The 25900-nt window shown below is 33.1% G+C and overlaps 4 protein-coding genes across 10 annotated transcripts; 3 read left to right on the plus strand and 1 right to left on the minus strand.

Annotated features, from left to right (window-relative positions):
• The first annotated feature begins 352 nt into the window (after nt 1-352).
• On the plus strand, nt 353-3371 carry LOC112696702 (cytochrome b-c1 complex subunit 9, mitochondrial). 3 transcript variants are annotated; one of them, XM_025749539.3, is made up of 4 exons: nt 353-511; nt 670-837; nt 1164-1211; nt 3034-3371. In XM_025749539.3, the coding sequence occupies exons 2-4, from the start codon at nt 718-720 to the stop codon at nt 3082-3084; spliced, it is 219 nt and encodes a 72-aa protein (XP_025605324.1). In that variant the 5' UTR covers nt 353-511; nt 670-717; the 3' UTR covers nt 3085-3371. The 3 variants fall into 3 exon arrangements, with proteins under 3 accessions (XP_025605324.1, XP_025605322.1, XP_025605323.1); XM_025749537.3 differs by having other exon boundaries at nt 354-511; nt 598-837; XM_025749538.3 differs by having other exon boundaries at nt 359-511; nt 588-837.
• A 1407-nt stretch (nt 3372-4778) lies between these two features.
• Nucleotides 4779-7968, minus strand: LOC112696703 (iron-sulfur assembly protein IscA-like 2, mitochondrial). Of its 2 annotated transcripts, none has more exons than XM_025749540.3 (4): nt 7572-7968; nt 6784-6914; nt 6578-6686; nt 4779-5157 (listed from the first exon to the last, which is right to left on the minus strand). In XM_025749540.3, exons 1-4 carry the CDS (start codon nt 7752-7754, stop codon nt 5092-5094), a joined length of 489 nt encoding a protein of 162 aa, XP_025605325.1. In that variant the 5' UTR covers nt 7755-7968; the 3' UTR covers nt 4779-5091. The 2 variants fall into 2 exon arrangements, with proteins under 2 accessions (XP_025605325.1, XP_025605326.1); XM_025749541.3 differs by having other exon boundaries at nt 4779-5188; nt 7572-7915.
• Nucleotides 7969-8105: 137 nt separating this feature from the next.
• LOC112696704 (glucosamine 6-phosphate N-acetyltransferase) lies at nt 8106-11002 on the plus strand. Its single transcript, XM_025749542.3, has 2 exons — nt 8106-8314; nt 10312-11002. Exon 2 carries the CDS (start codon nt 10312-10314, stop codon nt 10771-10773), a length of 462 nt encoding a protein of 153 aa, XP_025605327.1. The 5' UTR covers nt 8106-8314; the 3' UTR covers nt 10774-11002.
• A 1367-nt stretch (nt 11003-12369) lies between these two features.
• LOC112696705 (heme-binding-like protein At3g10130, chloroplastic) lies at nt 12370-21700 on the plus strand. 4 transcript variants are annotated; one of them, XM_025749544.3, is made up of 9 exons: nt 12370-12458; nt 13714-14048; nt 14167-14253; nt 14374-14444; nt 14914-15015; nt 15141-15245; nt 15656-15791; nt 21231-21340; nt 21450-21700. In XM_025749544.3, the coding sequence occupies exons 2-9, from the start codon at nt 13841-13843 to the stop codon at nt 21522-21524; spliced, it is 894 nt and encodes a 297-aa protein (XP_025605329.1). In that variant the 5' UTR covers nt 12370-12458; nt 13714-13840; the 3' UTR covers nt 21525-21700. The 4 variants fall into 4 exon arrangements, with proteins under 4 accessions (XP_025605329.1, XP_025605331.1, XP_025605328.1 ...); XM_025749546.3 differs by lacking the exon at nt 12370-12458 and having other exon boundaries at nt 13710-14054; nt 21231-21372; XM_025749543.3 differs by lacking the exon at nt 12370-12458 and having other exon boundaries at nt 13711-14054.
• The last annotated feature ends 4200 nt before the right edge of the window (nt 21701-25900 follow it).

The following is a 25900-nucleotide window of genomic DNA, read 5'->3' on the forward strand; positions in this document are numbered from 1 at the left end:
GAGAACGAAGAAGGTAATGTAGATCAATAAGGAAGAACGCGAGCGAAGAAGAAGAAGAAGGAGGAGGAGGAGGAGGTTTATGTTGCAGCAGAAGGTTTACTTGAGCAAAGCTTTAGGTTGCAGCATATTATATGTAGCGTGTGTATGACAAACGAGTGAGGGTGGGAGAGGAGTGCGTCTGACCAATATTGCTTGAATAACTTGAATGCATTTTTTCCATGAATGTAGAGTATTATTGTTAATTTTAATATGTAAAATATATTTAAAATTTAAACATTGTAAATAATTAAAATTTTAATAAATCTTATACAATTATTGAATTTTATCCTATCATATTAACCAAACCATCTCTGTGTTACTGAGTTGACTAGGGTTTGTGAGTATTCCAACAGGCTAGGTAATGCAATTTTCTCTCTCTCTCTCTCTCCATTTTTTGGTTATAATCGCAACTCGTTAGGTTTGCGGAAAAATCTTTAGTGGCAGCACCTCAAACACCAAACCTGGCAATAAGGTACTTTACCCCTATTATTATTATTATTATTATTATTATTATTATTATTATTATTATTATTAAATCAAATCAAAAGTTGTCTTCAGAACATTCACTCACCTCCCTTGGTTCTTGGATCTTCGCTTTTTCCTTTCCATCGCTATTGCTGAACGAGGCAGAGAAACAGAGAGAAAATCGTAACCCTAATCCGATTTCAAACAAGAGCAATGGAATCTGCGTCTCGAAGAAGTGGAGGAGGCATCTTCGAAGCCCTTTACAAGGTCCTCATGCGCCGCAATTCCGTCTATGTCACCTTCGTCATCGCCGGCGCTTTCGTCGGTGAACGGGTATCTCTTTCATTCCCTTCGCTTCAGTTGCAGTATCCGATGCTTTATAGTAATTGTTGAAATCCAGCTTTGTAGGAGGGTGAATTTTATCTGGCGGTTAAGGGAATCCATCTTTCAATTGCCACTTTATGTGATTTATTGTTGTAATTATTCAGTTCTTTTTTGTTTTCTTTTTGTTTTTTTTTTCTTCTGAATGAATTTATGACTTTCATTGTGCAAGTTTATTCACATTTGAAGCTCTGATTTTTGTTTTTGGTTCTTCCATGTTTATTTAAGATCTGTTTCTGCGGTTGGAATTGCTGAATGATTCTGTTATTGGGTTGCAGGCTGTGGATTATGGAGTTCACAAGCTCTGGGAGCACAATAATGTTGGGGTAATATGCCTGCCTCACTTATGTTATGCCTTGTGGTTTATCTGTTGATTTTACTTGGATGCCTTGTCATGTGCTGCTTGCTTATTTGTGACGATGATATATTGGATCTACGATGAAACTTGGACGGGGTATTTTTTTTGTAGGTCATGTTTACATATCTTGTTAATAGCTTTGGCTTTATTAAGATAACAAGTTCTTTGTATGGTATATCCGTTAAAATGGATTAAGCTTATGCAATATCTTCTGTCTATTCTATACCAATGCTCTACTCAGTGGAATAAAACTTGATTGTGCTTGTACTATGGTTATTAATTTATTAGTATCTCCTGATTCTGCAAATACACTTCATAGGCCAGTAATTCATAAATACTAATTGGAATTAGCTAGTATTGCTTCAAAGTTTTTTGGGAAAATACTAAATGCCTTTGAGTTGATTCTGCAGCATCTAAACAGACAAGGAGCATCAAAACTGGTGGGATGTTTTAGGGTGTGTTTGGCTTGTGTTTTTACCTCCTGTTTTCTTTTTTTTTTCTTCACAAAATTCTGAAAACAGAAATAACTGAAAATTACAATAGAAAATGAAAACACAAACCAAACGAACAGATTTCCTTTATTATGAAGTCTGGAAGAATAAGGAGACTACGCATTTGTTGGCTTAATTCATCAGTTTTTTGCAGTGTTTATGTTTTCTATCAGTACAAAGATATTGCCATTGAATTCTAAATTATATAATTGGTCTGTTTTTGTGTGAAACAGAACTTATTAATTGCTCTTTGTTGCTTTTGTGGTTCTTCAATTCTCTGTCTTACTAATATCTTGGCATATTTATCATTTGGGATTCGAGTTATCTACCTTCCAGTTTGCTACTTTATCATGTCACCTGATAGCGTTTGCACATTGCCATTGAATTCAATTTATACAAATATTGATTAATTGTTTACAGTTTTACTGTCACTTTTGCAATTTATTCATCATGTTGTTTGGAGATGATGCAATCTTGACAGGTGTATCTTGCATTGAACAGTATCAAATTGTATTATCTAAGTTTTGTTAATAACTTTATCCATATGTATTGCTTAGTGTATTGGTAGGCATTAGCCATCGCCTCAAACATGTGCTCAAACATACCCTATATACACTCCTCACCTAGTCACTTGCTCTATATCTGTGGCGGCCCTGTGGCCTTACATTTTCTTTGTCTTGAGAACACAGAAACTCATCATTTGCTATGTCTTTGGCACATGATTGACCTTGCTATCATAATTTACCTCTTTCTTAAAAGAGGATAAATAAAATGGTCACATAATCCATTATTATATTGTTAGGCAGACCATTTTTTCATAATTAATGATCAACTAAGGAGGTTCTTTTGTAAACGGAGTAACTTCTATTTTCAAGATGATCAAATACCGAGTAGAAATGCCATTGTTGATATGAGTCAAAAGTGGCTATCATAAAATTTGGCCTTGGCTTACGTGCTGTTGATGGGGCTTGTTAGTTGAGAGGGAAGGAGAATGAAATGAATGAGGGAGATCATTGTGTAATGCACTTATGGCGGGCTAACTATTTGGGTTGCATGTTTAGGGCATGTGCCCATTTCGTATTTTCATTTGTTTTCCTTTATTCTATGTTTTCACAGAAGTTTAGTGGTAGTATGTATGTGAGATAATTATGGAAAATTTGTTCCATCAATTCCATCCATGCCAATGAATATCTAATTATCAAGCATTGTTTAAGAGTTGTGGTTTTCATGATAGAGTGATGGCTACTTCTACTGTCAAACTTTTTCAGTATTTTTAACCAATTATATTTTCTTATGCAGAAACGATATGAAGATATTTCTGTGCTAGGGCAAAGGCAATCCGAAGAGTGAATTGTTGGACCATCTTTTAGCTATTTTGAGGTTTATTATTCATGGAATTTGAATTGAACATCATGAGCTGGAAGTAGCTTCTTTTTTTGCTAATAAGTATCTGATAGTCTTGTGCTTTGCTAAAACTGCTCACTGGAAATATAGAAACATTGAACCAGTTCAAAGCTATGTATTTTTTTTTTCTACAATTTGGAAAGAAAACATTGTGTTATTGAAATCTTTGGCTTCAGTGTTGAATTATCTTAATTTTTGAAGATTTAGGAATAAGAAAGTACTTTCTGTCTAAATATGTCACCCATTCCTTACTTTTCATCGCACTCAAATATTTATTACAAAAAAAAAAATCTTTTAGGGGAAGCTTGAATGTTCGGGATTTACTATTTGACAATTGGGTTTGCTAATCATACTGAATGCATTGTGTGTGTGTGTGTATATATATAATATGGTTGCTACATTATCCAATCATTATATAACGAATATCAGTTATTACTATATAAGTTTAATATCAATTAAATACGTTTAATTTGATATACCGATGGTGTAAGTTTTTAGTTATTTAATTGTCTCTTGTTATGCATATGTAAATGTAATTAAAGGACTAATGGATAAGCAAAGATATAGAAAACACCTAACTTGTACTTTGTTGTCATTTGTCATATCTTCACAAGTTTCTTTGCCTATAAAGTCAATGGCAGCTTTAACATCATCATCATCACTAGTAACACAACAACAATTAATCACAGTAATTGAAGAAAAAGAGAGAGAAAAGAGAAGAGAGGGGGAGGGGACCTAAAAGATTTGTGATTCTAATCTGAGAGAGAGACATATAGGAATAACAGGGCGACGGAGAGGGGAGGAGTTGCTTCTGTCATCACCTTTTGCTCAGCTTGCTATTTTAGTTCTGTCCCAACTCTATTGTTGTCGTGTTCTATATCGCTATTGGAGCTTCAATCCCACCTCTGCTCAACGTTGTTGTTGTTCTTCCACGGTCTTTCATCTGTCGTGATGAGACAGACACGGAGAGAGTCCATGGAAGTCTAACGGAATATGTATATAGGAGTTATTGTCATTTATATATTTTGAGATTTTTTTGTTAAAATAGTTATGTATTAAGAGTTAAAATGACTATTCAATCTTTATGAACTAAATCCTCGTAGTAGTATCTGAGATTCACAACCTATACTATTTTAATCCCTCAAATTTAAAATTAACTATATTAATTAACGAGATCAAGTTTTAGACAACATATTAGTGATATTAGTGCCTGGACCATTTCCAGCGTTTAAGTCAACTAATAAAATGTGGAGTTAGTTCTAACTTACCATGCTAGACACAATATTAAATGATGTTTGTTTATTTTAATACTTAAACAAGATAAAAAACGAGGTCGTTTTAAAGAATGAGGGGAAATAAAACGGTTTGCACATTATATAAACTCTTCTTCGTCTTCTCATTTTGCTGTTTTATATTGGACTCCATAGTCATTTATTAGAAGATATATCTTACATGTCTTTAGTAGCATTCTGTAAATGTAACGATTTAATAAATCTAATTTCGAGCCCTCCGTAATGGGATTGGTAATTTGATAGAGTAGAAGTTCATATTCGTATTCACTGCAAATAAATTTACTAAAATACGATTGCTCAGTTATCTCCTGCATCATCACTCTACGAAACTATACATGTTGCACGGTATTTTGCATAACATCTCAAGTGTTAAATTTATTAATTTTTGGATGAAAACTTCAGTCATCAAGATTTTGGAATGAAAAGTCTATACAAGCCAATAAGCCTCGTTAACAAATCCTCATTGTTGACAGGCTAAGAAAATGCCTTATTACTAATACAGTTCCATGTTACATCGATATAATTATACAAACAATAAATTTAATCTATAGTTCGACCAATCAATATTTGAGGTACAAAAGTAATGATTCATAGTGTAATATAATTTGCAAGAAATTGAGTATCTTAGCAGTTATGAAGATTCGGAAGCAATCATCAGGAATTACTGTTTCACCATGAATGAAGCTTTACAACTACAACCACCAACGGCACTGGGGTTCTCAGTCACCTGCAAATGAAACCAGACATTGACATTTTTTCTAAAGAAAAAAGTCATCAATAATCTTTATCCAAAATTAAAAAAAAAAAAAAAAAACATGGCAGGGTTGTGATATCATAAGTCGATTACTCAAGTATCCTGAATTCATCATAAAAGGTGATGGAAAACAAATACAGATGTAAATCACACAATTCAAATCCGGTGGATGAAACAAAGGAGTGTTTGCAGTGTTATTTATGACTAAAAAGGTACCATGAAAAAGCCCAAGGAAAGATTTTGCCACGCATCTACCAAAAGCAACAATGTTCTGTGGGGAAAAAGACCAAATATGTCTATACAGAGACTGAACGTGAATATTGGTCAGTAATAGAACCAACAAAATAAAAAAGCTTAATATTGTATTTGCATAGATGATGATTTTACATTGGATGTGTCTACACACTGGACAATCGGGTGATGAACAAATACATTAGAAAAGTTAGTATAGCACCTATTGTGCAGAAGAAGGTGAATTATCACCATGAGTTATTTAGGAATCAATGGATTAAGGTTGTAGAAGTTCTAACAGGGAGATTATCTTATACGGAGGACAGTTCAATAGCTAAAGATAAAAACTCAGAAAACTTTATGTGAAAAAATTGAAAAAGATTTGGATGTAAGTGGTCTAATTACAAACATGATTAAATTCAAGTCACCAAAAAAAAAAACATGATTAAATTCAAATCCACTTGGTGTAACCCCACACACAGAACTTATCTTCTAAGAAAAAATAATACCAAGGAACTTACAAGATAAACCATGTTTGGGACATTTTGCTGCAGTTTACAGACAAATTTCATCTCAAGACTTGAATTGCCATATGAACATTATAACAAAGTTCCATTTGTAATAAGAAAGCAACTGGTACTGTGCTTAAAAGTAGAATAGAAAATTAACGAGGAAAACTCTTACTATATAAAAATACTGCTCAGGACATTCTAGAGTAGATACTGGAAATTGGAAGGAACTGATATTAGAGAAATGCAGAAATAAAGTTGAAATTTAGTGCTGTTAGACAAGCTATCCTCCCAGGCCTAATCCCCAATTCTTTCCTAAATTCCACTCTCCCCCCTTTACTACACTTATCCTCCCTTCATTCATTTTGTCTCCATGACAAGGTTTACCCCTAATTGGTAATTGCAGCATCATTTTTCACTCTCCATTGTCCTGCTAATAAACTATCATGCTCATTTCCAACCCCAGATGCTTACCCACTTGGCCCAGTTCCTTCGAAGTTTGAACCCTTCTCTATTCTTTTATAACTCCTCTTATACATGTGGGTTAAAGGCCCATCCTAATTCGTGTGGAGCGTGAAAAAGGAATGAAAGTGAAGATATAATTTTGAATAATACAACAGTTTACACATGGCTTTCAAGTGTGCTTGACTTACCACGAAGGCTGAACGGATTAGCTCCTCAACGTAATCAACAGTTGCACCTTTGACAAAATCGTATGAGATATTGTCAACAACCAGTTTAATCCCTTCTTTCTCAAAAACTCTGTAAATACAGCAAGAAAGCCAGTTGTAAAAGAACCCAGGACAAAATAGCTAGCATATCTCACAGGTGAAACTTGTGACTGGTAAAAGGGGAATACTTGTCATCTGAGTTGATTCTGTCATCCAGATTAAAAACGTACTGAAATCCAGAACATCCACCGGTTTCTACACTCAGACGAAGCAGTTTTCCATCAGATGATGACTCAGTTGCTTCTAGTTCTTTCATTCTCTGTTCCATATTCAAAAGTTGCAGAAAGGGGTTATTATTCACCACTTTAATCATACATTGCTCCTGACGATATCCAATGTAAGCAAAAGCAAAGAGGAACCAAATAGAATGAGCAATTAATGAACTGAAAGAAAGAACACTCAATGCAACATAATGGGCCACTCTAGCAAGATTTTGGGATGCAAAAAATGCAAACTTTTAGAAAAAGAAAAAATTTGTGAACAGCATCAAAATTTTTAGAAAAGAGAAGGAGCCTCCCCCTAATTTGGAGAAGTAACAGTGCTTCAGTTTATTCCAAATGGCATAAATTTAGAAGTTGAGTTAGTTATTATGGTTGTTGATACATGAAATTGCAGAACAATCCAGAATTCCTGATTACACTAACTAACCAATAAATAGGAAGCACATAGCAAGGTAAAATTGAAACAAAGTCGCATCTTCAACATACTAAGATGTGATTATGCACATCAATTGCATAGATAAGAGCGTTGGGTAGAATCATTGTTTTCCTTTATATGTTGAGAGAAATATAGCTGAATTCCTAACTTTATTTATCTATTTGAAAAATAAAAGGAAAGGAGGAATTATTAGTAAGAAGCTGGAAATGTTAGAAAGTAACGAGAGAGAGAGAGAGAGAGAGAGAGAGAGAGAGAATACTCGGACGCAGCTTTCGGTCATGTGAACGGGCTCAGGAGAAGAAGAGGAAGTCGGAGTTGAACGGTGAAGAATGGAAGCCGAAGAAGAAGACGAAGAAGCAGGAACGGAGTTGATGAACCTCTCGTTCTGTCGGAATCGCGCCGCCAGGTACGGTGCCAGCCGCCGAATCAGTGGTGTCGACATCGCTCTCTCTATCTCTCTCTATAAAACCATCGGGGAAGATATCTCCGCTTCGCTAATCGCTCGCTCGCTCGCTCTCTCTCTCTCTCCCTCTAATTCTGCAGTTGCGTTTTTGAAACACAGAACAGAACATTTCCCTTTAGGTCCCCACCCCGCACTCAACCAATTCACGATCCAGATTCAGCCACGTCAACTAATGTATAATCCAACTGTCTGTAACTCATCCACCCTTCCATCCATCATGTTTTCAATTAAAAAAAAAAAAAAATCTGAGAGACGATGCATCAAACCTCCCTCAGACGTCACCTCAATGCCTCACTCTTCTTCTTCTTCCTCAACCCTCAATCCTCTGACCTCACCCTCTTCTCCACTGTCTCGCGCTCACTGCCCAGACTCATCCCCTAGCCACGCACGATTCGCAGGCGTCACCTCCTCCTTGCTGCTTCGCCGGTTCGTCCTCGCTCATCTCCACCAGTCCTCCTCCATCCGCGAATCGCCGGCGTGACCAGAAGCTCCAGGCTTCTCCTCCTCTGCAGTCAGCTCCGCGCCTCTATTGCTCCTCGGTGAGCTTCTTTATTTTAATTTTTCAATCTTAAATTTTTGATAGACTAACGAGAAATGGTTAAGGCCATCAAAATTTATTATTTTTTCAATCACTTTTAGCCATCAACTCAATTCTTTTTAGTTTAGTAATACAGCAATATAGTTTAACCCACACATTGATGGCTAACTAACTGATGGCCGAAAACCATAAAGTTTGATGGTCCTCTAGCATTCCTCTGGATTAATTGTCAAATTTTTTTCTTTGCATTTCATTGTTCACCCGAATCACCCCTATCTCTTCTCGTTTGCTATTTCTCTTGTTTTGATGGCTGTTTCTTTTTTACTTAGTGTTGAATTCCCGAAGAAAGAAAAATTTAAATACCCTTAGAACTTGCAACCAGTAATGCAGATTCTATCTAATCCTTTTCAATATGTTTCGACTCCGCCAACCCTATGTTGGTTAGTGGTTGTTATGTTAGAGTCGGTTAAGTAAATTTTAGTGAATCATGCGAGTTAGGGAGTAAAGTATTCCATTTCTGTAATTGTTATGACATAAGAATAATTTGAACTTTTTTAGTTGTGGCTGAATTAACATAATGTAAAGTGCTTTGGGAAAAAAAATTAATTTTAATTATGAACAATTATTTACTAGGTTTTGAAGGCATTTGATTATTAAAACATGTTTGATACTTTCAGAATCATCACAATTTTTTTATCATAATGATTTCGAAACTCGTGTACAAATATAAAGAAGGCTCTATAGAAATAAAAAGAATAAAAAACAGCAACAAGAATTATATAATGTGAAGTCTTTCCCATTATACATATATATGACTGAGGGATTCAGTGAAGTCTTTCCCATGATCGTCATTTACAAAAGAAAATTCTATAATGTAGGAAGTCAGAAGCATACTACTTTAAGCATGGTAATTGTATATTTGTGGGTTGTTCTTATCACTCTAGATACTCCCTATCTATCCGGCTTTCTACTATTTTCTCTATGTTTGTGGGTTTCATTGGGAAATTTGAGTTGTTTCAAAAAAAGATTGTAACCAGACATGAGTTAAATTTGTTATTCTATTGGACTTTAATATTCATATACGTGTGTATATTCATATACTTCGTTATTCTATTGGACTTTGTTACTTTATTAGTTCTTCATTTAATGTCCTTTATTTTTGGCAGCCTAGCTACATACTCTTTCTCAAATATATAACATTATAATTCAGGTTTCAATCTTGACCTTCGAACTATTAATGATGATGGAGAGTTGGAAAGTGACTAAAACTAATGGATTGAAGGCTCATTTATATCTGATGTGATTTATTTATGATTTGTTGTAATGTTGCAACCTTTTTACTATTGTGTTAAATTTGTTTGGTGACTAAACATTAGTTTTTTTCTTTTTTATTTTATGTTATTTGACATTGTATAAATCTTTTGTTTTTAGTTTAGTTTATGTTTGGATGTGATCATGATTATATAAATTTTGAAATTTAATTTTGTTTGCTGGATTTTAATGATTATAAGGGCGGATTAGGATTCAGTTTTCTACTACCTACAGGTAGGGGCAGGGCAGTTTCTATACAAGTTAAAAAAGGGCAGGGCAGGGTTGGGTAGGGCGAAAAGCCACCCCATTGCCACCCCTAGTTCTGTCTCCAGATCCTCTTTTTTTTCTTCAGTCTAACTGCAGGATGCGAGATAAGATCAAATAGTAAATAAGAACCTCAAAATCTCCGAAGCTTGTTTTCCCGCTCCTTTTTGCTACATTTTCTGTTGAGGCTTTAATCTGTTTTTTCGTCATGAATTGTCATCCACCACCCTCTGAATTTCATACAATTCGAGTTAGCATGATGATGAAGATGCTATTGATCTGTTATTTTTGTTTCCTCTCGAGGTGTAGGTAGTGTTGTGTTTCTTGAGAAATGTACTCCTCCTAGTCCTTTATCAATGTTAATTTACACAATTTGGGAAATTCTATTGATATCTTTGCTTCTTGTTTGTATGATGTTTCCAGATGGAAACTAGTGAGGAACAAAAGTATGGAGTGCGAAGACTGGAGATGTCCGACAAGGGCAAAGGTTTCATAGAGCTACTGCAACAACTTAGTGTTTGTGATTCTGTCTCTGACAAGGAGTTTGAGGATAGATTCCGAGAGCTCAGTTCCCTCGGAGACGACCATGTTATCTGCGTCATTGAAGACCATGTTTCCAAGAAGATTATCGCTACAGGGAGCGTGTTCATCGAGAAGAAGTTTCTAAGAAACTGTGGCAAGGTTGGTCACATTGAGGACGTTGTTGTGGATTCCAGCACTCGTGGGAAGCAACTGGGAAAGAAGATAATCAACTTCCTAACTGATCATGCTCGTTCAATGGGCTGCTACAAGGTCATTCTTGATTGCAGCATTGAAAACAAGCTCTTCTATGAGAAGTGTGGCTTCAAGCAGAAAGAAATTCAGATGGTTAGGTATTTCGTTTGAGTCGGTAGCTTTTCTAACTATTCAGATAATTATGAGTATGTTTTGTTAACGTGTTGTAACTTAGTACATGACCTTTGTTCCCTTCATTTTTTTACCTTCTCAGTTCAATTGTGATTTAAGATTCCTTTGTTCAATAGAAATTGCACCTTCAAACATCTGTTCAGAAACACAAGCATATCAGCATATGCACATATGTTTTAAATTACATTGCCAAGACATTCCTTGCCTATATCACTTGATACATTTGTTATAAACAATTCAAGGTGCTCTATACAAATTGAAGTTGTTGCACTTCTAACAAATGAAATTCTAGTAGTTTACAACTATACAACTAATCCATAATCTCTGCACTTTTTCTGTTTTCTCTCTATATATAAAATGTTGAAAACAAATTTGCCTGAGATGACCCCGATCAAGGCAGAATTCGGCTACATTATTATTACAGCCACATCTTTTCCTTGAAAGAAGTTAGCATGCAGGCTGCGCTAGATGTTCAGCGACATGCAGGGCACAATATTTGAACAATTGAACTTAAGTCTTGAAAGAATACCCAGTGCACAGAAAACTACCAAAGATCATTGAATACTTCATGAACCTAAGCCTTGAAATTTTGATATAGTAGCAGCTAAATTAACTGCATGAAAGAATAAAATACAGAGGCAGAAGTGGATGCCTTAAGGTGCGGCAATGGTATTGCAGTTATCCAAGTACTCAGAAACACTGCAGTGTGCAGCCTAGCCTGGTTTGCCTTTTCAATTTCAGCTTTCCCTTTCAAGAAAGAGAATCACAGCGTATACCTCGAACATTATCTCCCCAGTAAAGAACTTACGAAGGCCCAAGTAAAGAAGCCAACAACCAAAATGTATCTGAAAATATCACCATTCAAAGTAGGTGATGTCTGTGGTGGCTGCACCAGTTATAACTATGTAATTAAAGTAATTAAAGTATTCATATGTCATATTTCAATTAGATACTTAATGCATAGCCATCCATAGCCATAGCTGGTGTAGCCACCACAGACATCACCTTCAAAGTATGGTAAATAAGGAGTAACTAGTAAGTACTTAAAGCAAAGGATTTGGGTTTTGCGTAACAGGGTCAATCCCATCAAAATCCATACGATAGTTACTTATATTGGGGAAACATAATCTTATAATATTATTCAAATAAGCTAAGAGGAAGCGAGTAGAGTCCAAACCATCTTTAGAGTGGACATAGCAGATTAACTTCATTCAAGCTCCAGCTGACTTCACACGAAGGATGACAATCATTAATGATCTATAGTTTTTTCATGTTGAGCTCTCAGTCATCTCATGAGCCATCCCAATCCCTTCCTTAACCTCCCTCTCCCTAAACATCCCCTTAATCAAAGTGATGAAAGTAACACTACATTTGGCTCACACCTCACCTTTCTTATCTCCTTGAACATCTCCAATGCCAACCCAAACTTCAAATTCCTACCATAACCACTGATCAAAATGTTACAAGTTACTCTGTAACCATGTTTTCAACTCTAATTCAAACTTTCAATTAATGCTCTTCATTGACTTAGCTGATTTTCAGATTGAGATTCTCTTCCTAAACTTGTTAGGTGACTGCTGCCCCCAATTTTCATTTTGATATTTCTACGAGCTATGATGAAGTATATCCTCTCACTCATCGATCCAGCCCTCATTAACAATCAGGTAATTTTTTGTCATATTTGATATGTAAATGCTATATAGAACCATTATAGTAGCATCATTCTAGAATTACATGCAATAACCCCTTCCTTTTTTTTGGATCTTACGGCGACATAAACTTTTTTTTCCGGTGAAACACACTATTTTTTCCCCTTCCAGTTGTAGGCAAGTTTTGACCCTTGGTTTTCGTTGTTTTTAGTTTTTTTTTTTTTTGGGTTATAAACTGGAATAATAATGGTTCTATATAACTTTACCCGTCAAATAAACATGAAAAAATTTACATGATTGTTAATGAGGCTGGATCAATGAGGAGAGAATTATCCTCGGTGTAGCTCATATATACAAACAGCACAATGAAAAGTGAAAATAGCAACCACCTCAAAGTGAACGTAGTAATCACGTAAAATTGGGAATGAGACTCAGTAATATATTTGATAGTCAGATACTAAAAACTGAGGCTGAGATTGAGATTCAATATTATATTTAAAATTTTAATTCTAGAATATAAAATTTTAGTACCTTTAATACTTCTAAAAAATAAGAATATAAGTGACTGAAATTTGTTAAGATAGAAACAAAAATTTTAATAATATTTTTAAAAAAAATTCTCATTTTATTTTTTAAATTTTAAATTTATTCTTCAATTTTTATATTTATCTTAAATTAAATATAATATTAAAATATAATTCAATATATTTTATACTAAATATAATACAAAAATTTAATTTAATTTCTGCCTCCCAATATCATTTAACGTAGTTTAAGAGCTTAAGACAATGAAAAATATTAATTGAAAGTTTGAAATTTGGAGCTAGAGTTAAAAATATAGTAACGGAATAACTGTTACGATGATGGAAGTGGTTAAACGATAATTAATATTAAAAGACAGTGATGAGTAAATAAACCAAATCACTAGAGCTAGACACATAAGAAAGGATGACGTTCATACGATATAAGCTTCAAATAGGTGGGGTGCTAGAGAATTCACCGTAAATAAAATAGGGCTCTTTTATTAGTCAAATTATAAGTAATGTTATTTGCTTTCATTTGCGAATTACCAATAAATAATACAGTTAATTCCAGATTTCCAGCTAATATTAGAGTTAATTACTAAACAAAGTTTAGTATGTTCTGTGATAACTGAGAAATTTATATTGAATTTGAATTTCGAATATTTTAGAAAACTAAGTTTCGGATGTTAAGTTTTTTAATTTTTTTTCCTTTGCTGCAATATTAATCGTGAATATATCTGTCAAAGATGCGGAATACGTGTAATTGTGCCGGGAAAAATAAACAACCTGAGGACCAAAATTATCTGAGCTGTGTCAGTGCGTCGCTGAACAACAGAAATTCAAAATAGAAGAAGCTGTGTCTGGAAAAGCACCATGGTTCCCCTTTGCAACCCTACGCTTTCTCTGCCCCTCCCGATTCCGACGAAAGCCAACAACCGCTCCTCGAATTCAATTATCACCAACTCTGCTTCTTCCAGCAAGAGGCAGCGAACAACTACAACTACTTCCTTTTCGCCCTTCGAAACACGAGTCTCACTCATTTTCGCCCTTGCTTCTCAAGCTACCTCTCTCTCCCAGCGACGTAAATGTTCAAACAAATATTCCTAACAACTCTTCTACTCTTCCTTTTTTCCTTCACTCTCCGATCCCAATATTATTGCTTTTATCTTATTTATTTATTTATCTAATATGTGGCGCAGTTATAGCTGACGTGGCTTCTGAGACTGCAAAGTACGTGTTTCCTAAAAGATTTGAAAGCCGCACGCTCGAGGAGGCCTTCATGGCAGGTAATTGAACGGTTACTACTTACTACTACTCTTGTGTTGTGTTTTTGTGTGAATTCTGCTTAAACTTCATTCTCGATTCAATTCACTTCTTGATTTTAATTGATTGTTATTTCGGTGTAGTTCCCGACCTTGAGACTCTCAACTTCAAAGTTCTTAGTAGAACGGACTCCTATGAGATTCGGGAAGTTGAGGTATACTATACACACTAGTATTTTCTTATGTTTTGTTCTTGTTCTGGTTCTGGTTCTGGTTCTACGCTGTGTGCTTTCTTTGTCTAAGGCTTCTAGGCTATTACATGTGGTATCCGGTGTATGATTGGGTAATATCCATAGTTACATGAACTCACCAATTAGGTGACGTACCGTGTACCAATTCATGCAAACTAATTCATAATTCCTCTGCGTACCAGAGTGCTATAAATGTATTTTTCACATAAAAATATTTTAAATGTGTCTAACATCATCCTGCTTACCCTTTTCCATATCAAAACGTATTGCAGTCTATGTAACTATTTCAACTGGTCTGAAAATGCTCTTCTTCACGCTTGCAATTACATTGAAATGACAAACTATTTCAACTTGTCTAAACATGCTCTCCTTCACGCTGCAATTACATTGCAATGACATTATTTTTTGCATCACTGACAATGCATCTTTGCAGCCTTATTTTGTGGCAGAGACTACAATGCCTGGGAAGACTGGCTTTGATTTCAATGGTTCTTCTCAATCCTTTAACGTCCTAGCTGAGTACCTCTTCGGTAAGGTAATTATACATTTTACAACTCTACTACTATATTCATGCATTAATTTTATAGTTGCTTTTGATTACTTGTGCTTCTATTGAGAGGAGCTAAGTTATAGATGTGGGCTGTTTCGTTCTGATGGTAGAATACAAGAAAGGAAAAAATGGAGATGACTACACCTGTGATTACAACTAAGAATCCCTCGGATGGGGTTAAAATGGAGATGACTACCCCTGTGCTAACAACAAAGGTATATACAATTATACACTGTCTTACTTAAATTTTGTGAAATATCTCATTTGAAGCCTTCATCTTTGGTTAATGATTGCTGTTTGCATTCCAGCAAGGTTAGTTCATAGTATAATAAAGCATAAGTCAAACATTGATCAGCAATTTGGATAAGTTTATCCTGTTTTTGTCTTAGAAATTGACTATAACTATCCCGTTTGGACACCATTTTTTAGCTTTATCTTTCCTTTAGGTCATGGGTTCAATGTTGTTCTTTCCATTGTAGTAGTGTACTAGTATTTCCTCACAGTTAACAACGTGGATTTTGTTATATTATCTTCTAGAAAGTTTAAACTTAATGCTGTTATATTAGTATTTATTGAATATAGTTTTAGTTTATGATGTTTCAATGTAACAAGGGAATTATTTTAGTCAGAAGATCCAGATAAATGGAAAATGTCTTTTGTCATGCCATCAAAATATGGTGCTGATCTGCCACTGCCTAGAGACTCCTCTGTGAGGATTAAAGAGATCCCCAGAAAAACAGTTGCTGTAGTTTCATTTTCAGGTGTGTTATTGCTTAATTGCCTTTTTATGTATTTTTTTTATAAATAGTATGTTTTGAAACATTAGATTAATGAGCTGTAATTTCAGTTCATAGCTCACTTACATGCACTACATCTACTTGCACAATCACAACTTATGTCACCCACTTGCCCCACTCGCACAACTAACTCAGCACACTTTCAAACAACTCAATGAGTTGTAATGAACTGTTTTTTGTTTCTAAATTGTGCCTATAAATAAGGCTATGTATTGTATAATTTAAACATAACAGAAAATATTTTTCTTCTTTCATCTATATGTATGCAACTTTTTTTCTCCTTGTTGGTGAGTCTTTGGATTTTAGATGCAGGAAGTTATTAACACTACAGATAATTAACTTTAGGAGAAACCCCAAATCTGCAATTTGGTTTACTAGAGCACATGCATATTTTTCTGCGTGTATGATGTGTGTATTTTCATCTGGTTGTGCTCCATTTGTATTTCAATGAAATGTTTGAATCCTTGGGCATGACGACTCTTCGTTTTCTCTAATCACTGAGTTATAATAATTAAATAAATCATTGTTAGTTTTATGAAATAGTTTGATGTTGGTTTAGTGTATTATGGTATTAAATATTGTAGTAAGGATAGTTTTGATGAATAAGTAGTTTGGATAAATGGTTTGAGAAATTTGATAGTTATATTATTGATGGGTTAAAGAGAGAGGACAAAGGCTAGTGGAATTTGATATGTTTGTTAGTTAGTTACAATGAACTCCATGATAACCTATTTATAGGCTCCATAAATTGATTCTAGATAATTTCAAATCTAGATAATTCTAGATATTAATCTAAATATTTTTAGATACTAATCTTAGATATTTCTAGTACTTGATTTATTTACTTAACCTCTAGACTTTTCCATTATAATATCTAAATATTTATTTTTATGAAATAAGATCATAAAAATTCTAGAAGATTCTATAATTGTGTAGCATCATTAATACTCCTCCGTAATGCACATTTGTGTAACTCCAAGCATCTCTCGAAATAGTTTGAACTTTGATCTTGGTAGTACCTTAGTAAAGATGTCTGGCAGTTACTCATCTGTGTTGCAATACTCGATCTATATCTTTTTCTCCAATATAGCTTCTCGTATAAAATGATACTTGATAGTTATATGCTTGGTCCTACAATGATGGATTGGATTGTTTGCCACTACTATTGTTGACTTGCTGTTGCACAACATAGTTGTTGGTTTTTTTTGTTGCCCTGCTATGTCTTCGAATATTTTCCTTAGCCATATTGCTTGACTAATAGTATTTGTGGCTGCAATATACTCAACTTCAGCAGATGATTGAGCCACAGTTTCTTGTTTCTTTGATGCCCAAGAGAATACTCCAGATCCTAGTATAAATGCATATCCAGAAACGCTTTTCATGTCGTCAATTGATCCTCCCAATCACTATTGATATATCCAAGTAGTTTTGGATCTTCAGTAGATTAGTGAATGCCATAATACTTTGTGTCTTTAGATATCTTAAGATTCTTCTTGTAGTCCTATAGTGTTTTAGACTTGGCTTTTGCATGAATTTTGATAGTAAATTTGTTGTATACATAATGTTAAGTCTTGCGGTAGTTAGATAAAAGAGACTTTTAATAAGACTTCTGTATTGCAAAACATCTGCCTCTCCAGATCCATCTTTTTTTGTAATTTCTCATTATAGACTAGAAGAGTAGATAGTGCTTTGCAATTATTTATCTTGAACCTTTGTAACAAATTTTGAGTGTATTTCTTTTGCAAGATGAAAATTCCATCTTCATTTTGGTTTATCTCAATGCCAAGAAAATAGTGCATCAATCCTAAACCAGTCATCTCAAATGTCTACTTCATTTTTTCTTTGAATTCTCTGACCATAGGCTCACTTTTACTCCTTTTAAATTCATGATCAGTGAAATATTTGTCAATTCAACTGTACCATATTTGCGGAGCTTGCTTGAGTTCATAGAGTGCTTTCTTTAGTCTTAGCACCTTGTCTTCATATCCTTCTACAACGAACCTTTGTGGTTGATCAACATATACTTCTTCCACCAGATCTCCATTTAGAAAAGCAGATTTCACGTCCAGTTGATAGATCTTCCATAGCTTTTGTGCGGCTAGTGCAATGAGCGCCTTTATTGTATCTAGGCGGGTTAAAGGTGTAAATGTCTCTGTGTAATCTATTCCAGAAATTTGTGCATATCTTTTAGCTACGAGCCTTGTTTTATGCTTTTGAATAGATCCATCAAGTTTGAGCTTAGTCTTGTATACCCACTTGACTTCAATGTTATCTTTATTTGAAGGGCAATTTACCAGTTTTCATGCGTTATTCTTCTCAATCATCTTGATTTCTTCTACCATAGCATTTCTCTATTCTTCTTACTTTTCTGCTTCTTCAAAGCTTTTAGACTCGATTTTAGCAAAATTATATGTTTCATATACATCTTATAGAGGCTTAGTTTTCTTAGGAGAATCAGCGGTTGCTTCTACTGTTGGAGTAATTGTGCTTGCCTTTTCACGTTCTTGTTCCTCTAGTCTTGCAGGTGATTGTTGTGATGTTTCAATGCTTTCTTTCTCGACTTTTTCATCTTCCCAGTTCCATGAAACATTTTTCTCAAACTTCACATCTTGACGGATTATGAGTTTCTTCGTTTGCAAGTTATACATACGATATCCTTTTGATTGTGTACTATACCCAAGGAAAATTTCTTTTTCTGTCTTCTCATCGAGCTTGCTTTTTTTTGTGTGAAAATATGGACATAGCATATGCATTCAAAGACTCTTAAATGCTTTGCAGAAAATTTTTGTCTACTCCATGCTTTGATTGGAGTTTTATTTTCTACTACGTTAGTGGGACAACGATTTAGTAGGTATACTGCTGTGTAAATAGCTTCTGCCTAAAAGATGTTTGACAGATTTTTCTCCTTGAGGATCAGGCGTGACATCTCCATCACAGTTCTATTTTTCCTCTTAGATACTCCATTTTGCTCAAGAGCATATCCCACTATAAGTTGACACTCGACACCCTCTTCTTCGTAGAATTTATTAAATTCTTTGGAAGTGTATTGAGTTCCTTTGTCGCTATACCTTGATGCTACGACCACTTTGCTTCTCCACATGTTGCTTGAACTTCTTGAAGATGCTACAAACCTCTGATCTTTTACGTAGGAAATACAATAATCATCGATGAAGAGAATGAAGTACCTATTGTTATTGAGTGATAGAGACTTCATCGGACCACAAACGTCAGTGTGAACTAATTCAAGCATCTCCTTGGCTTGCCAAGCTCTTCTAGAAGGAAATGGTTGACGATGTTTGCTAAGTAAGCATCCTTCGCAAGGTTGATTAATCTATGTGATATCTCATTAGTTGCTTTTGATGTAGCAACTTTAATCCATGAAAATGAAAATGACCAAAGTTTTGATGCCACAGCCATGAATTATCTTCTTGTGACTTTAATGCAGTTTTTATGATATAACTCCATTTGAGTGGAAAGCTCCTATTTTTCATTTTGACGATTGTTAGAAGTCTTTTAGTTTTTCTTTCACTTATGGTGCATGAGTCTTCTTCAAAGTCTAATACGTAACCTTTCTCCATCATTTGGCTAATATTAAGTAGATTCTGTGCTAGTTTAGGAACTAATAGAACATCATGAATATTCTTAGTTTCTATCTAGTGTGGACGACGATTGTACCTTTGCCATTAGCCTACACGATCGTTCCGTCTCTAAGTCTAATGTCAGATCGAACAGATTTATTGATGTCACTGAATAGGCTTTGATCATCTGTCATGTGATTACTGCAACCACTATCGAGATACCATATGTCATCTTTCTTCTTGCACTTTTCTTGTGATGATGCATAGAATAAGCACTCTTCTCCCTCCTTTTCTTTAGAGAATTTTGCGTGATGATTGATCTTCATCCTACAGTCTTTCTCCATATGTCCAAACCTATTACAATTGCGGCAATATAATTTTTCACGGTGCTAACAATCCTTCTCTAGGTGGTTGGTTTCCTTGCATATGCCACAAGAAGAATATTATTTCCTATCTTCAGTTTTATTTTCTATTTTTTTAGAAGTGTAAGAACTTCTAGAATTTGCTTTTCTTTTTTCTCCTCCTTTTTTATTTAGATTTTGAGATTTTATATTGAGTTTAGACTGAAATACATTTTCTATTGAATCTTCATCATCTCAACTTGCTAGTCTTTGTTCAAAAGCATATAGTAAGCTTATTAGCATTGATAAATCCTTAGTTTCCTCAATTGTAGACACTTTAAGATTGAATTTGGAAGGCAAATTAATGAGTATTTTTTCATTATATTTTTATCGGACAAGTCCTCTCTATAAGCTTTCATTTCAGTTACTAAGCTCGTTAATCTTGTATAATAACTTTTTATTTTCTCAAAATCTTTCATTTTCATATTTGCGTATTGCTTCCTTAGAGATTGGAGAAGGATTGTGTGTACCTTTGTTCGCCTCTGAACTTTTGCTCCAAGTTTTTTCACACTTTAACTGATGATATTCCTCTTATCCTTGAGAAGATTGTCTTTGTTACAACTTGTTGGAGGAAGTATAGAGCAAAATAATTTCTTTGTTGGTCTTCCTTCAATTTTTTCTTTTAAGCAGCGAACGGTGTTGCTTAATTCTCTGGCATAATAAACCCATCGTGGAAAACATGCCACAAGTCTTGTGCTTGTAGAAAAGTTTTTATTTGAGAATGACAATCCTCATAATTATCTTCTGACAATATGGCACAGGAACATTGATGGTTGAGATAGTCATGGTTATAGAGAATTTTTTTTTGAATGGGTTATAATGTGGTGGATATGTATAGTTGATAAGTTAGGAAGAAAGATTTTATGTCCCATAGATGATTGAATGTAGCTTTGATACCACTGTTAGTTTTATGAAATAGTTTGGTGTTGGTTTAGTATATTATGGACTTGAATATTGTAGCAAGGATAGTTTTGATGAATAAGTAGTTTAGATAAATTGTTTGAGAAATTTGATAGTTATATTATTGATGGGTTAAAGAGTGAGTACAAAAACTAGTGAAATTTGATATGTTTGTTAGTTAGTTACAATGAACTCCATGATGACTTATTTATAGGCTCCATAAGTTAATTCTAGATAATTCCAAATCTTAGATATTTCTAGATATTAACCTAAATATTTCTAGATAATAATCTTAAATATTTCTAGTACTTAATTTATTTACTTAACATTTAGACTTCTCTATCATAATATCTAGGTATTTATTTGTATGAAACAAAATCATGAAAATTCTAGAAAGTTTTACAAATATATAGCATCATTAATATCATACTCTACATATTTATATGCAACATAAATGGATATCATGTCTGCATTTCATTTAATATCCTCAAATATATAACTTCCTTTCCATTGCTTTGAATAAGGTTTTGTGAATGATGAAGTCGTCAAGCATCGTGAACTGAAATTACGCGAAGCCTTGAAAAGTGACAGACAGTTCAAAATTAAAGAGGGAAGTTCAGTAGAAGTTGGACAAGTGAGATGCTTATTGCAAACCTTAGGCTAAAGGTTTCTGACATGGCTTACCTGAATATCTGTTATCCCCAATTTTTTCTAATGTCGTTTACTCTTTCATTTGGTTGCAGTACAATCCACCATTTACCCTACCATTTCAACGGCGCAATGAAATGGCATTGGAGGTGGAACGGAAAGATGAGTAGGAATAAACTTGAATATTTACCATTCCTATTATAAGTTGTAAAATTTAACACAGTTAGCATCATGAGGGAACAAGATCTTTGAAGTCATGTTGATGCTTGCCTTTTTGTAAATATACTGACATTGAAAAATTTAGAATCAAATATATGGAGAATATACCAATTTCATATGTTTTAAACATGGTGCTGTAAAAGTGTGGCATGGTTCGATAACTGCATGAGTTTTTCATAGAAACTTAAACAGATTGTAATTTAACATTCTGTTATGCTTTATCACAAACCATAAGGACCATGGATGGATTTTCTTTGGAAGGGGATTCCAAAACCATATCCTAACCTTTCTTTTTAAATTTCCTATTCACAGAAGCTTTTGTTTTAATAATATTAATATTTATATGGATATAACTGTGATTCGCCTACTCTATCTGCATTTTCGTATGCAATTTTATATCACAAATACTGTGAAGTAGTTACGTATTAAGTATGACTGCAAAATTGATTTTACACCTTTTGCCCTGTAGATTGCCCTGTAGATATTCTTAATTACACGTGATGATTGTAGTAATTCACAATTTCTAAGTGGTGTAGAAGTTGAACATTCTAAGTAGGCTGGGACTTTTTTTTTTTGTGACTAAATGTGTGTTTAGATTAAAATTTGTAAACCAGAGTTTGTATAGAATTAATTTTGCAAAATTGATTTTGATCAAGGGTGAGGGGGTATTATTGTAGTTTATGTTTTGACAATTCTTATATTAAAATAGATTATATAAACTAAATGTTGTTTGGATTATATTATTCAAAATTACTTATAAATAAAAAATTATTGAAAGGAATATAAATTTAAATGATTATTTTATATTATTTTATAATTTATTTTAGATATTTAAATAAATTTTAATATTCTTTTTTTCATATTCTCAGTATTCTTTAGTACTCTAATAGAATTAATAGAATTATAATTAAAAAAATATTCTATAAAAAAAATAATAGGCAAAAAATCATATAAGCAAAAAATAATAAAATTTTTATAAAAAATAATAATATACATGAGAGAGCATTAGAAAAAAATATTATAAAATAAAAGCAACAAAATTAATCATATGAACAATAAAAGACAAAATTGATAAATAGAAAATAAATTTCAATCTAATATAAATTTTGATAAATTTGGGTTAGAGGGTAGAATTGCGTTTGCATTTAGAAGAAAAAATAGCCAAATGAAAAAGTAAAGCTTTTAAGAAAACTAAACGTACACTAAGCTAAATACACCCTAAGCAGGCTAGGATTAAATATGAATAATAGTAGAAGTTCAACATTTATATGGTAGAAATTGAAAGATTATAGGCACTTTAATATTACGTTTAGAAGAGAGACTGAGATTGAAAATATAGACTAGGGCTGTCAAAATGGTCAAACCCATCGGGGCAGCACATTTACCCATTTAAATGGGTGGGCTTTGCATCTAAAATTAAGTCCGTTTAAATTTTGGGCTAAACGGGTTGAGCCTGAAAAAAATGATGGGTTAAATGGGCTAGTCCGCGGGCTAAACGGATGGCGCGTTTATTTTTTTTATATTTTTTCAAAAAAAAGTAATACTTTTAGCTGATATTTTTTTCGATCCAACCCGAAAATCCAACCCATTAACTAAAAAAATATTATTTTTAAAGGTTTTTGACCAAAATTGATATTTTTTGTCAAAATATTTTTCAAAAAAAATAAAAGAATAAACGGGCTAGCCCGTTTAACCCATCAAGCTGACTATAAACGGTCTAAACTGAAAAATTATGGCTCACGAATAAAACAGGTTTAAACGGTCCAACTCATTTAACCCACGGACTAGTCCGTTTGACAACCTTAATATAGACCAGAAGATAACGACTAACAGAAAAAGACTGAATTAAGTATGTATTATATTTGGTATAAAATGTACTAAATTGAGTTATGTCTCAATATCATATTTTATTAAGATAAATATAAAAATTAAATGATAGATTTAAAACTTAAAAAGTTAAATGAGAGTATTTTAAAAAAAAATAGTATAAACATTTTTTTTATCATCTCTACAAATTTCAATCTCTTATGTCCTTATTTTTTGGAGACTCTGGATGAACCAAAATTTTAGTTTTAGATCACCAAACACAATATTTAATTTGAATTCTCCAAAAAAACAATACTTAGTTTGAGTCTCCAAAAAAACAAAGGCAGCCTATAAGAAATTAACCTGACCTACTTTGTTACACTACATATATACTGGTACCTATAGTAATGCGAAATTGATGAATACAACAACGGTGAAAGCAATATTGCAGCTCCATTATGATCACATTTATTTTTTCCATAAACTCTAGTGTGTGAATGGCGAACATCATCATACTATCTCCATTAATTTTCTTTTAAAATGGGAGAGTTTTATTAGCATTTGAATATTTTTCTAGGGAAAGGGGTCTTTACCTTCGGTGTTGGGTGGTAGTAGTTAAAGGAGTAACGCCAAAAGACTGAAAATGTGATTTTTCTTCTGATAATATATTCATGTGCATGAATTTATTAAAGTAATAAAGTTTAGTTAACAATTATTAATTATAACTTCTCTCTAATCCTTATCCTTCCACTTTTTCTACTCTCAATCTTTCCTTTCCTTCAGATTTTCAGTTGCATTCATTTTTTATTTAAAGTAATTAATAATTAGATCTTTACAAATTTTGACTTTAAATAAATTAATTTTTAAAAAATACTAATTAAACATTTTATAATAACAAATAATAGACATATTACGTTCTTTTTTTAATTTATCATGTAAAATTTAATTACGGTGCTTATGTATATCGTTAATTATGGTGATGTATTAATTTACGAAAAATCATCATAGAAATAACAAATTTTTTAGTGAAACTTCAACTGTTTTATTAGGATTCGCAAAATTTTTAGTTCGAAGACTACTTGTTATCGTGAAGAACTTAATTGGTACTTTTTTTTTCAAAACTAATTAATTAGTCTGAGATCGAAATATTTAAAAACTTAATTGTCGCTTTATTTTTATACGTATGTTTGGATGAAAAGATCAAACAGAAACTCTTTTTGAAATGATATTACCATAAAAACAGTGACGGATCCAAAAAATTTTGATAGTGAGAGCAAAATATATATAATATAATAATAATTTTTATAATAAAAATATTATGTGTACATAAAAATCAATTATCAAAATATTCATTTATTATTATATATTTGTATATAAATATATGTATTATTTAATTTATTTTTAATGTGTATTTTTTGTTCAATATGTATATTGGTAGTTATTTTTTATGTACATATAACATGATTAGTCTTTAAAATATCTAATTTACAAATTAAAATAGTAAAATAATACTTTAAATAATAACACATAATTTAAAATTTTATTATTTAGGTTTTATATTTTAAAAAAAATTGAGTAATCTTTTTCTTAACAATACAATCGAAATATCTCTCTTTTTATATAGAATAATGCTACATATTCAAGTTTTTTTTTGTTAAACAAGTCCAACCAAATTAATCTAAGATAACAAAAATCAGTTATGACTAGCATTATTCTACGTCTTATTGTTTAACTTGGTTAGACTTAGTTCATAAACAATTATTGTTGTAACACCCTAATTATCCTAAGCCTTACATCGCATTTTAAAGTAAAGGTTAATCAAAGGTTACGACAGTTCTAAAGCTTATACATATTATATAGAAAGAAGTAATATATATTCTAGAATCTCGACGAAGGATACAGCTCAAAAACAGCATTTGAAAAGCACAAAACGTACACACGAAGCTACAAACTTAACGCACAAGATATAGAGATAATATAACAAAATATCAGATTAGGGCAGCAAGAAGGAAGGAAAAATTTGAAATCTTACCTATGAAAATTAGATGAAATAACGGGCTCGGCGAGAGTTTCACGTAGCCGCTAACGGCACGCGAATCGGAGTACCGTAGCTTGAGATACAAACAAAAAAAGTTGTATGTGAATAGTGCTCTCTCTTCTCCTTCTTCTCTCAATGCAGCTGTGTTTTGTGTTTGTGGGGGAATGAATGAGCTCATTTGGGTTCATTTAAGCTTATATATATGTTGGGTTTGGGTCCAATTTGGGCCCGGTCTAACCCATTAGCTTTTTTAGTCCGTTTGGCCTAACTTTCGGCCAAACCTTTAAAATTAACGTCCGGTTTTTTACTTTAAATATTTTTCTGAAATTTTCTACTATTTTTAATTTTTCTCACAGAGTACCGGACAGACTTAAACTGGTCGACCGGTTCGTCTGTCGATTCGCGGTTTTACTCGGTTTTTCATAGAAAATACATTTTCTGACTCAAAAAAATCTACTGAGTCCAAAAATCATATTTAAATCT

Source organism: Arachis hypogaea, chromosome 6 (assembly GCF_003086295.3).
Source record: "Arachis hypogaea cultivar Tifrunner chromosome 6, arahy.Tifrunner.gnm2.J5K5, whole genome shotgun sequence".
Lineage (NCBI taxonomy): Eukaryota > Viridiplantae > Streptophyta > Magnoliopsida > Fabales > Fabaceae > Arachis > Arachis hypogaea.